Source organism: Nipponia nippon, unplaced genomic scaffold, assembly GCF_047370975.1.
Source record: "Nipponia nippon isolate SJK-2023a ecotype South Korea unplaced genomic scaffold, ASM4737097v1 scaffold_51, whole genome shotgun sequence".
Taxonomy (NCBI): domain Eukaryota; kingdom Metazoa; phylum Chordata; class Aves; order Pelecaniformes; family Threskiornithidae; genus Nipponia; species Nipponia nippon.
Window position 1 is genome coordinate 520934 of NW_028262371.1, and position 11355 is coordinate 532288.

Sequence of the window (11355 nt, forward strand, 5' to 3'; positions counted from 1 at the left end):
CACAGCCCCCCCAGCCCCATAGATTCCCCCAGCCCCACAGCTCCCCCCAGCCCCATAGATTCCCCCAGCCCCACAGCTCCCCCCAGCCCCATAGATTCCCCCAGCCCCACAGCTCCCCCCCAGCCCCATAGATCCCCCCCAGCCCCACAGCTCCTCCCCAGCCCCACAGCTCCCCCCAGCCCCATAGATCTCCCCCAGCCCCACAACCCCCCCAGCCCCACAGATCCCCCCAGCCCCACAACCCCCCAGCCCCACAGCTGCCCCCCAGCCCCATAGATCCCCCCCAGCCCCACAACCCCCCCCAGCCCCACAGCTGCCCCCCAGCTGCCCCCCAGCCCCACTCACGCCTCCAGCAGGTTGTGGGGCGAGGCCAGCAGGCTGTGGGGGTCGGCCCGGGCCCTCAGGAGGGGTCCCAGCCCCACAAGTACGGCCAAGGTCAAGGCGTGGGCCCGGGGAAAGGCCGGCGAGGCCAGGACGGCGGCCGCCCCACGGCTGAGGGCCTGGACGGCTGCCCCACACCACCCCATGGCCGCCCCACAGCGGCCGCCCCACGGCCTGCTGGGATGGGCGGCCTGGTCCGGGGTGGGGGGTGGGGGGGGGGGGGGGGTGGGGGACGGACACAAGGACACGGAGAGGACGTTGGGGGGGGGGGGGGAATGAGGGGGGACGCGGACGGACGGACGGACACGGCAGATGTGGGGCTGGGAGCTGTGGGGCAGGGAGGAGGCCTCTCCCCCCCCCCCCCCCCCCCAAAAACAGCCCCGGGGCGGCACTTGTGGGCCTCGGTTTACTGGGGGCAGCGGCGGAGACGCCGGGGGGCTCCGGCCCCGGGGGCGGGGGGAGGGGGGCCCCCCCCGCCTCCCCTCCCCCATCCTCCTCCTGCGGCTCCCGGTAATCCCAGAGGCAGACGCTGCCGTCCCACTGCGGGGGAGGGGAGGGGGGGGGGGGGAGGGGTCAGGCGGCCCCATAGCGGCGTCCGGCCCCATAGGGACCCCCCCCCGGCCCCATAGGGAACCCCCAGCCCCATAGGGACCCATAGGGACCCCCCGGCCCCATAGAGACCCCCCAGCCCCATAGGGAACCCCCGGCCCCATAGGGACCCATAGGGACCCCCCGGCCCCATAGGGACCCCCCCAGCCCCATAGGGAACCCCCGGCCCCATAGGGACCCATAGGGACCCCCCGGCCCCATAGGGACCCCCCAGCCCCATAGGGAACCCCCAGCCCCATAGGGACCCATAGGGACCCCCCGGCCCCATAGAGACCTCCCAGCCCCATAGAGACCTCCCAGCCCCATAGGGACCCCCTGGCCCCATAGGGACCCCCAGCCCCATAGGGAACCCCCGGCCCCATAGGGACCCATAGGGACCCCCCCAGCCCCATAGGGAACCCCCAGCCCCATAGGGACCCATAGAGACCCCCCAGCCCCATAGGGACCCCCCTGGACCCATAGGGAACCCCCAGCCCCATAGGGAACCCCCAGCCCCATAGGGACCCATAGGGACCCCCCGGCCCCATAGGGACCCCCCAGCCCCATAGGGAACCCCCGGCCCCATAGGGACCCATAGGGACCCCCCGGCCCCATAGGGACCCCCCAGCCCCATAGAGACCTCCCAGCCCCATAGGGACCCCCCTGGCCCCATAGGGACCCCCCAGCCCCATAGGGAACCCCCGGCCCCATAGGGACCCATAGGGACCCCCCAGCCCCATAGGGAACCCCCAGCCCCATAGGGACCCATAGAGACCCCCCAGCCCCATAGGGACCCCCTGGACCCATAGGGAACCCCCAGCCCCATAGGGAACCCCCAGCCCCATAGGGACCCATAGGGACCCCCCGGCCCCATAGGGACCCCCCAGCCCCATAGGGAACCCCCGGCCCCATAGGGACCCATAGGGACCCCCCGGCCCCATAGGGACCCCCCCAGCCCCATAGGGAACCCCCAGCCCCATAGGGACCCATAGGGACCCCCCGGCCCCATAGAGACCCCCCTGGCCCCATAGAGACCTCCCAGCCCCATAGGGACCCCCCTGGCCCCATAGGGACCCCCCAGCCCCATAGGGAACCCCCGGCCCCATAGGGACCCATAGGGACCCCCCTGGCCCCATAGGGACCCCCCAGCCCCATAGGGAACCCCCGGCCCCATAGGGACCCATAGGGACCCCCCTGGCCCCATAGGGACCCCCCCAGCCCCATAGGGACCCCCCAGCCCCATAGGGACCCATAGGGACCCGCCGGCCCCACAGCAACACCCCCAGCCCCATAGCGACCCCCCCTCGGCCCCGCCCCGCCCCCCCAGGCCCCGCCCCGCCCCAAGCCCCGCCCACCGAGGCGCTGGCCAGCCTCCCGCCGTGGGGGTGCCAGCTGACGTCGCGCACGCAGGCCCCGTGATTGGTCAGCCGCCGCACCGCCCGCCCAGTCAGCACCTCGTACACTGCCGGGGGGGGGGGGGGGGCTCAGGCCACGCCCACACGCCCCCTCAAGCCACGCCCACCGCCGAAAACCCAGCCCCCAAGCCCCGCCTCCACACACGGCCTCGCCCCCACGCCCGTAGCCACGCCCCCCTTTCAAGCAACGGCCCCACCGACCACACCCCCCCGACCGCAGGCCACGCCCACAACCATGCCCCCACCCCCAAATCACGCCCCATCTCTCCAGCCACGCCCCCAACCGTGCCCCATCCACACGCCACGCCCACCACCACGCCCTCACATCTCTAGCCACGCCCCCAACCACGCCCCCAACCACACCCCAACCCCCAACCACGCCCCCAACCACGCCCCCCACCCTCCAGCCACGCCCTCAACCACACGTCACGTCCCCAACCACACCCCCACCCTGCAGCCACGCCCCCAACCACACGCCACGCCCACAACCGCGCCCTCACGTCTCTAGCCACGCCCCCAACCACTCCCCAACCACGCCCCCAACCCAAACACGCCCCCAGCCACGCCCCCACCCTCCAGCCACACCCCCAACCACACATCACGCCCCCAACCCCGCCCCCCACCCTCCAGCTACACCCCTAACCACACGCCACGCCCACAGCCACGCCCTCACGTCTCTAGCCACGCCCCCTCGTCGCATGCCGCGCCCCCCACGCCCCCGACCCCCCCCTCCCCAGACCACACCCCCGCCCCCCCAGGCCGCTCCCTCCCCAGGCCCCTCCCGCCCCCAGGCCCCGCCCCCAGCCCCAGGCCCCGCCCCCTGACCTATCAGGGCTCCCGAGGCGCACCCCGCCCCCAGGAAGAGGCCGCCGCCCCCGCGGGGCGGGGAGAGGCGGGCGCGGAGGAGGGAGCGCAGCACCGCGTGGCCCCGGAAGGTGACCAATGAGCTGTCGCCGGGCAGCGGTGACGTCACCGTGGCTGCGATTGGGGGGGGGGAGGGGGGGGAGGGAGGACACGCCCACCGTCACCGTGGCGACCGCGGGGGGGCGACCCCTTCCCCCCAGACCCCACCCCCGTCCCCACGGACACACCCCGTTCCTCAAGCCCCTCCCCTTCCCCATAGCCCCACGCCCTCCCCAAGCCGCACCCCCTTCCCCAAGCCCCACCCCCTCCCCATAGCCCCGCCCCTTTCCTTAGAACCCCACCCCTTCCCCAGCCCCCACCCCCTCCCCATAGCCCCGCCCCTTTCCTTAGAACCCCACCCCTTCCCCAAGCCCCACCCCCTTCCCCATAGCCCCACCCCTTCCCCAAGCCCCACCCCCTTCCCCATAGCCCCACGCCCTTCCCCAAGCCCCACCCCCCTTCCCCACCCCTTCCCCAAGCCCCGCCCCTTTCCTTAGACCCCCACCCCTTCCCCAACCCCCACCCCCTTCCCCATAGCCCCACCCCTTCCCCAAGCCCCACCCCCTTCCCCATAGCCCCGCCCCTTTCCTTAGACCCCCACCCCTTCCCCAACCCCCACCCCCTTCCCCATAGCCACGCCCCTTTCCTTAGACCCCCACCCCCTTCCCCAAGCCCCACCCCCTTCCCCATAGCCCCGCCCCTTTCCTTAGACCCCCACCCCTTCCCCAACCCCCACCCCCTTCCCCATAGCCCCACGCCCTCCCCAAGCCCCACCCCCCATCCCCATAGCCCCGCCCCTTTCCTTAGACCCCCACCCCTTCCCCAACCCCCACCCCCTTCCCCAACCCCCACCCCCCCATAACCCCCCCCCGCCCTGACCCCGCCCTCCCCCCCCGAGGCCCCGCCCCCTCACCGCGCCGCGGCGCCCGCTGCCAGCGATAGTCCCAGCTCTGGCGGGCGACGGCGCGGCGCGCAGCCGCCAGCCCCCCCGCCCCCGCCGGGCGCCGCAGGTCCCAGAGCTTGGCCGTCTGGTCCTTGGAGTTGGTCACCAGGTAGCGCCCGTCCCCCTGGGGGCAAAGGGCAAGGGGCGGGGCCTGAGGCCACGCCCCCGGCGGCGCCGGGGCTTCCGGAGAGCAGCCCAGTTCCACCCGGCCCGCCGTGACCCCAGCCCGGTCGACCTCAGGGCCTTCCCAGTTGACCCTGCGTCCATCCCAGTTCATCCCAGTTGACCCTACGTCCATCCCAGTTCATCCCAGTTGACCCCAGTTGACCCTACGTCCATCCCAGTTCATCCCAGTTGACCCTACGTCCATCCCAGTTGACCCTACGTCCATCCCAGTTGATCCCAGTTGACCCTGCGTCCATCCCAGTGGCTCCCAGTTGACCCTGCGTCCATCCCAGTTGACCCTACATCCATCCCAGTTGATCCCAGTTGACCCTGCATCCATCCCAGTGGCTCCCAGTTGACCCTACGTCCATCCCAGTTCATCCCAGTTGACCCTACGTCCATCCCAGTGGCTCCCAGTTGCTCCCAGTTGACCCTATGTCCATCCCAGTCCCTCCCAGTCCCTCCCCAGTGCCCCATAGCCCCTCCCAACCCCTCCCAGTCCCCTCCCAGTGCCCCCCAGCCCCTCCCAGTCCCTCCCTAGTGCCCCATAGCCCCCCCGCCCCTCCCAGTCCCCCCAGTACCCCCCAACCCCTCCCAGTGCCCTCCAGTCCCCTCCCAGTGCCCCCCAGTCCCATCCAGTGCCCCTCAGTCCCCTCCCAGTGCCGCCCAGTCCCTCCCAGTCCCCTCCCAGTCCCCCAGTCCCCTCCCAGTCCCCCCCAGTCCCCTCCCAGTGCCCCCAGTCCCTCCCAGTGCCCTCCCAGTGCCCCCCAGTCCCCTCCCAGTGACCCCCAGTCCCTCCCAGTCCCTCCCAGTGCCCCCCAGTGCCTCCTAGTCCCCTCCCAGTCCCTCCCAGTCCCCCCCAGTCCCCTCCCAGTCCCCTCCCAGTGCCCCCCAGTCCCCTCCCAGTGCCCCCAGTGCCTCCTAGTCCCTCCCAGTGCCCCTCAGTCCCTCCCAGTCCCTCCCAGTGCCCCCCAGTGCCTCCCAGTCCCCTCCCAGTCCCTCCCCCGTGCCCCACATCCCCTCCCCCCCCCCTCCCAGTCCCTCCCAGTCCCCCCCAGTCCCCTCCCAGTCCCCTCCCAGTGCCCCCCAGTCCCTCCCAGTCCCTCCCAGTGCCCCCCAGTGCCTCCCAGTCCCCTCCCAGTCCCTCCCCAGTGCCCCATATCCCCTCCCAGCCCCCTCCCAGTCCCCCCCAGCGCCCTCCAGTCCCCTCCCAGGCTCTCCCAGTGCCCCCCAGTCCCCTCCCAGTGCCCCCCAGCGCCCCACCCTGGGGTGCAGGAAGGTGATGCCGTCGCGGTGGCCGGCCAGCAGGCTGACGGGGCGGGGCCGCCCCTCCCCCAGGCACCGGCGGTCCCAGGCGCGGCAGACGCCGTCGTCGCCCCCCGACAGCAGCAGCTGCCCCGCCCCCTCCCCCAGCGCCACCGCGTTGACGTCGTCCTCGTGGGCCTCCACCTGGGGGGGGGGGGGGCAAGGTCAAGGTCAAGGTCAAGGTCACGCCGGGGCACGGGGGGGGGGGTGCTCGGACCCATAGGGTGACCTTGGCACCCATGGGGTGACCTTGACCCCATAGGGTGACCTTGACCTCTACAGGGCGACCTTGAGCCCCATAGGTTGACCTTGACCTCTATAGGGTGGCCTTGAGCCCCATAGGGTGACCTTGACCTCTATAGGGTGGCCTTGACCTCTATAGGGTGACCTTGACCCCCATAGAATGGCCTTGACCTCTATAGGGTGACCTTGACCTCTATAGGGCGCCCTTGACCCCCGATAGCTTGACCTTGATCTCTATAGGGTGGCCTTGACCTCTATAGGGTGACCTTGACCTCTATAGGGTGACCTTTACCTCCATAGGGTGACCTTGACCCCGCATAGGTTGACCTTGACCTCTATAGGGTGGCCTTGACCTCTATAGGGTGACCTTGAGCCCCATAGGTTGACCTTGACCTTTACAGGGTGGCCTTGACCTCTAGAGGGTGACCTTGACCTCTATAGGGTGACCTTGACCTCTAGAGGGTGACCTTGACCTCTATAGGTTGGCCTCGACCTCCATAGGGTGACCTTGACCCCCCCCAGTGTGACCTTGACCTCTCTCGGGTGCCCTTGACCCCCATAGGTTGACCTTGACCCCCACAGGTTGACCTTAACCCCGCCCCCCCCGCCCCCATAGGCCCGCCCCCGCCCCAGGCCACGCCCCCCGGGGTGGGCGGGGCTGACCCGTAGGACGCGCCGTTGGACCTCCCGGTCGTAGAGGTAGAGGCAGCCGTCGTTGGCCCCGCCCACCACCTCCCGCCCGTCCGGCCCCACGGCCAATGAGAAGACGGCGAAGCGACGCTCTTCCGGCCTGGGGGGGGGGGGGAGGGGAATCAGTGACCCCGCCCCATCGCCCCGCCCCATCGCCCCGCCCATGACCCCCTGAGCCCCATTGCCCCGCCCAACCCAACTCATAGCCCCGCCCATGACCCCCTGAGCCCCATAGCCCCGCCCACCCTGCTCATAGCCCCGCCTCCCTGTCCCATAGCCCCGCCCATGACTCCTTGAGCCCATTAGCCCCGCCCACCCCGCCCCATAGACCCGCCCATGACCCCATAGACCCCCCCATGACCCCCACCCTGCCCCATAGCCCCGCCCCACAGCCCCGCCCACCCCCGGCCCCACCCCCTACCGCAGGTCGAGGGCGGTGTGGTTGTCCCCGTCCCCGTAGATGTCATAGACGTGGACTGGGCGGGGCCGGAAGGGGAGGGGCATCGTTAGACCACGCCCTCCTTTTCTCGGCCACGCCCCCGGCCCCTTCCCTATACCTAAATGATGCCCAATAGAGGCGCTGGGAGGGGCACAGGCTCTGCCCGAACCCCTTAGGCTCCACCCCTACGGCGTGACCACGCCCCCAAGGGTATTGCCACGCCCCCAGGGCCTGGACACGCCCCCAGCCCTTAAGCCACACCCCCTGGCCCCCTCCCTATGCCTAAATGCCACAGAATAGGGGCAACGGAGGCGCTATGCTCTGCCCCCACCCCCTTAGGCTCCACCCCAATTGCGTGACCACGCCCCCCAGGGCCTGGCCACGCCCCCCAGGACCCCGCCCTATACCTAAGCGATGCAGAATAGGGGCAACGGAGGGGCTATGCTCCGCCCCCACTCCCTCAGGCTCCACTCCTACGGTAGGGACACGCCCCCAAGGGTATTGCCACGCCCCCCAGGGCCTGGCCACGCCCCCAGGACCCCTCTCCCTACCTAAATGCTGCAGAATAGGGGCAACGGAGGGGCTATGCTCCGCCCCCACTCCCTCAGGCTCCACTCCTACGGTAGGGACACGCCCCCAAGGGTATTGCCACGCCCCCCAGGGCCTGGCCACGCCCCCAGGACCCCTCTCCCTACCTAAATGCTGCAGAATAGAGGCAATGGAGGGGCTATGCCCTGCCCCCACCCCCTCAGGCTCCACCCCAATAGCGTGACCACGCCCCCCAGGGCCTGGCCACGCCCCCAGGACCCCTCCCCATACCTAAATGCTGCAGAATAGAGGCAATGGAGGGGCTATGCCCTGCCCCCACCCCCTCAGGCTCCACCCCAATAGCGTGACCACGCCCCGCAGGGGGTCTGACCACGCCCCTCCCCCGGGTCCAGGCCACGCCCCTCCCCCCCACTCACTGTAGTCGGACCAGCTGCAATAGAGGCACTGGGCGGCGTCGGGGGTGAAGACGAGGTCGAGGATGCTCCAGCCGACGTCGCGGGCGCGGGAGGCGCGGAAGAGGCGCAGCCCCTCCCCCCGGCACTCGTAGAGCCGCAGGGTCTGGTCTGTGGGGGGGGGGGGGGGGGGAGGGGGAGGGGTGAATCCGCATCCCCTCCCCCCCAACCCCCAGCCCCATAGATATGGGGGGGGGGGGGCCGTGCCCCATAGCGCGCACCTTGGCAGGCGGAGGCGAAGAGGGAGCCGTCGTCGGAGAAGACGCCGCAGAAGGCTTTCTGGGGGTAGGCGTCGGTGAAGGCGACGTGATTGGGCAGGAAACTGGGGAAGGGGGCGGAGACAGCAAAGTAGGAGGGGCTGAGCCCCCTAGAGTTTTCCCGCCCCCCCCCCCCCCCGCCGGTAGCTCCCAGGAAGGTTACTGGTACTTACTGGGAGCCCAGGCGGGTTTTTTCGCCCGGGGAGAAGCTGCCGTGGCGGCACCGGCCCCACTCGCGCTGGGGGGGGGGGGGGGGGGAGAGGGGACCCGCGGGGGTCGGGACCCATAGGGGGCCCCCCCCCGCCCCATAGGGACCCCTCGGCCCCATAGGGGCCCTCCCGGACCCATAGCGGCCCCCTGGCCCCATAAGGGTCCCCCCAGCCCCATAGGGACCCCTCGGCCCCATAGGGGCCCTCCCGGACCCATAGCGGCACCCCAGCCCCATAGCAACCCCCCAGCCCCATAGGGACCCCCTGGCCCCATAGGAGCCCCCCAGCCCCATAGGGACCCCCTGGCCCCATAGGAGCCCCCCAGCCCCATAGGGACCCCCTGGCCCCATAGGAGCCCTCCCGGACCCATAGGAGCCCTCCCGGACCCATAGCAACACCCCAGCCCCATAGGAGCCCTCCCGGACCCATAGCGGCCCCCTGGCCCCATAGGGGTCCCCCCAGCCCCATAGCAACCCCCCAGCCCCATAGGGACCCCCCGGCCCCATAGGAGCCCTCCCGGACCCATAGGAGCCCTCCCGGACCCATAGCAACACCCCAGCCCCATAGCGGCCCCCTGGCCCCATAGGAGCCCCCCAGCCCCATAGGGACCCCCCCAGCCCCATAGGGGGCCCCCAGCCCCATAGGAGCCCTCCCGGACCCATAGCGACCTCCCCAGCCCCATAGCGGCCCCCTGGCCCCATAGACACCTCCTCCAGCCCCATAGCGGCCCCCCAGCCCCACGCCTGCCCCACACCTGCCGCAGGAGGCGGGGCAAATTCTCCTCGGTGGGGCAGGGCCCCGCCCCCCGCCCCCCCACCCATTCCAGCTGCGACCGCAACTCGTGGCTGTCCAGGACCCGCGTGTCCGGAGGGGGCGGGGCTTGGCGGGGGGGGGGGGTCACATGGTCAGTGGGGGAGGGGCCAACCCACCCCCTCCCCCCCCCCGGCAGCTGGGACCCCCAAATCCCCCCCGTTTCCCCCCAAAAAGGGGTCCCCCTCCCCCACCCAAAGGTGCCCCTCCCCCACACAAGATGCCCCTCCCCCTCCCAGATGCCCCTCCCCCAAAGGTGCTGCTCCCCCACCCAAGATGCCCCTCCCCCACCCAAAGATGCCCCTCCCCGATGCCCCTCCCCCACCCAAAGGTGCCCCTCCCCCACCCAAAGGTGCCCCTCCCCGATGCCCCTCCCCCACCCAAAGGTGCCCCTCCCCCTCCCAAATGCCCCTCCCTCCCCCGATGCCCCTCCCCCACCCAAGATGCCCCTCCCCCACCCAAAGGTGCCCCGCCTCCCCGGCCCCCCTCCCCCACCCTACCGGGGGGGGGGCCCGGGCCCCCCCCTCCCCCATCCCAAGGTTCCTCATCCGAATCGGGGGGGGCCCCCCGGCCCCTCCCCCCCCGCGCCGGCCCCGATTGGTTCCTGGGGGGGGGAGGGGGGGGAGGGGAACAGCAGGGGGCGCCCTTGGGGTTGGGGGAGGGGCGGCCACACCCTAAAACCCCCCCCCTCCCCCCTAGAGGGGCCCCTGGCCCCACAGGGCGCCCCACAGCCCCCCCAAGGGACCCCCCGTCGCCCCCTATAGGGCCCCCCCTCCCCTATAGGGTCCCCCCTCCCCTATAGGGCCCCCCCAAACCCCCATAGGGCCCCCCCCAACCCCCTATAGGCCCCCCCTCCCCTATAGGGCCCCCCAATCCCCCATAAGGCCCCCCATCCCCCATAGGGCCCCCCAATCCCCTATAGGGCCCCCCCTCCCCTATAGGGCCCCCCAATCCCCCATAAGGCCCCCCAATCTCCTATAGGACCCCCCAAACCCCTATAGGGACCCCCCATCCCCCATAGGGCCCCCATCCCCTATAGGGCCCCCCAATCCCCCATAGGGCCCCCCCTCCTCTATAGGGCCCCCAATCTCCTATAGGACCCCCCAAACCCCTATAGGGACCCCCATCCCCTATAGGGCCCCCATCCCCTATAGGGCCCCCCAATCCCCCATAGGGCCCCCCCTCCTCTATAGGACCCCCCAATCTCCTATAGGGCCCCCAAACCCCTATAGGCCCCCCCATCCCCTATAGGGCCCCCCTCCCCTATAGGGCCCCCCAAAGCCCTATAGGAACCCCCAATCCCCCATAGGGCCCCCCCAATCCCCTATAGGGCCCCCCCATAGCCCCCCCCCATCCCTTATAGGGCCCCCCAGTTCCCCATAGGGGACCCCCCCCCAGGGCCCCCCACCCCCTATAGGCACCCCTATAGACCCCCCAGACCCTATAGAGCCCCTCCAAAACCCCCAGCCCCCCCAGCCCCATAGGGGGGCCCCTCCCCCCCATAGCCCCACCCCCTATAGGGCCCCCTATAGCCCCGCCCCCCCCCCGCCCCGCCCCCGCCGGCCCCCGTTACCTGCGCAGGAGGAAGGCCAGGACCTGGGCCAGGTCGACGTCTTCCTCCCCCTCCCCCTCCTCCTCCTCCTCCTCCTCCTCCTCCTCCTCCTCCTCCTCCTCGGGGCCCCCCCGGGGCGGGGGGCGCCCCCTCCCCCTCCCCCCGCCCCTCCCCCGCGCTGCTGCTGTGGGAGCCCATCCCCCCCCCACACCTGCGGGGGGGGGGGGGGGGGGGGGGGGAGGCGTCAGGGAGCCCCCTGTTGCCATGGCAACCGCCCTGGGACGCCCCCCCCCCCCCCCCCCACCCCCCGTAGCCATAGCAACGGGCTGGGGACCCCTCCCCCCCACCCCACCCCCCGTCCCCATGGCAACGGGCCCGGGACCCCCCTGTCCCCCGCCCCGCCGCGCTCCAGCCAATCAGAGGCCGAGGAGCGACGCGACCCCCCCCCCCCCCC

The 11355-nt window shown here is 71.8% G+C and overlaps 1 protein-coding gene across 1 annotated transcript; it reads right to left on the reverse strand.

Annotated features, from left to right (window-relative positions):
• Nucleotides 1-341: 341 nt before the first annotated feature.
• DCAF11 (DDB1 and CUL4 associated factor 11) lies at nucleotides 342-11218 on the reverse strand. Its single transcript, XM_087735001.1, has 15 exons — nucleotides 11206-11218; nucleotides 10923-11112; nucleotides 9850-9953; nucleotides 9294-9418; nucleotides 8504-8568; nucleotides 8295-8395; nucleotides 8038-8184; nucleotides 7055-7109; nucleotides 6607-6733; nucleotides 5659-5844; nucleotides 4201-4354; nucleotides 3210-3362; nucleotides 2325-2431; nucleotides 792-921; nucleotides 342-508 (listed from the first exon to the last, which is right to left on the reverse strand). The coding sequence occupies exons 1-15, from the start codon at nucleotides 11216-11218 to the stop codon at nucleotides 342-344; spliced, it is 1824 nt and encodes a 607-aa protein (XP_087591127.1).
• Nucleotides 11219-11355: the final 137 nt, after the last annotated feature.

Excerpts from the sequence above, each read along its gene's own strand:
- DCAF11 (XM_087735001.1), bottom strand. Across the intron at positions 6,734-7,054 it reads CACACCGCCCTCGACCTGCG|GCCGGAAGAGCGTCGCTTCG; the intron begins GTAGGGGGTGGG and ends CCCCCCCCCCAG. Across the intron at positions 5,845-6,606 it reads TCCAACGGCGCGTCCTACGG|GTGGAGGCCCACGAGGACGA; the intron begins GTCAGCCCCGCC and ends CCCCCCCCCCAG.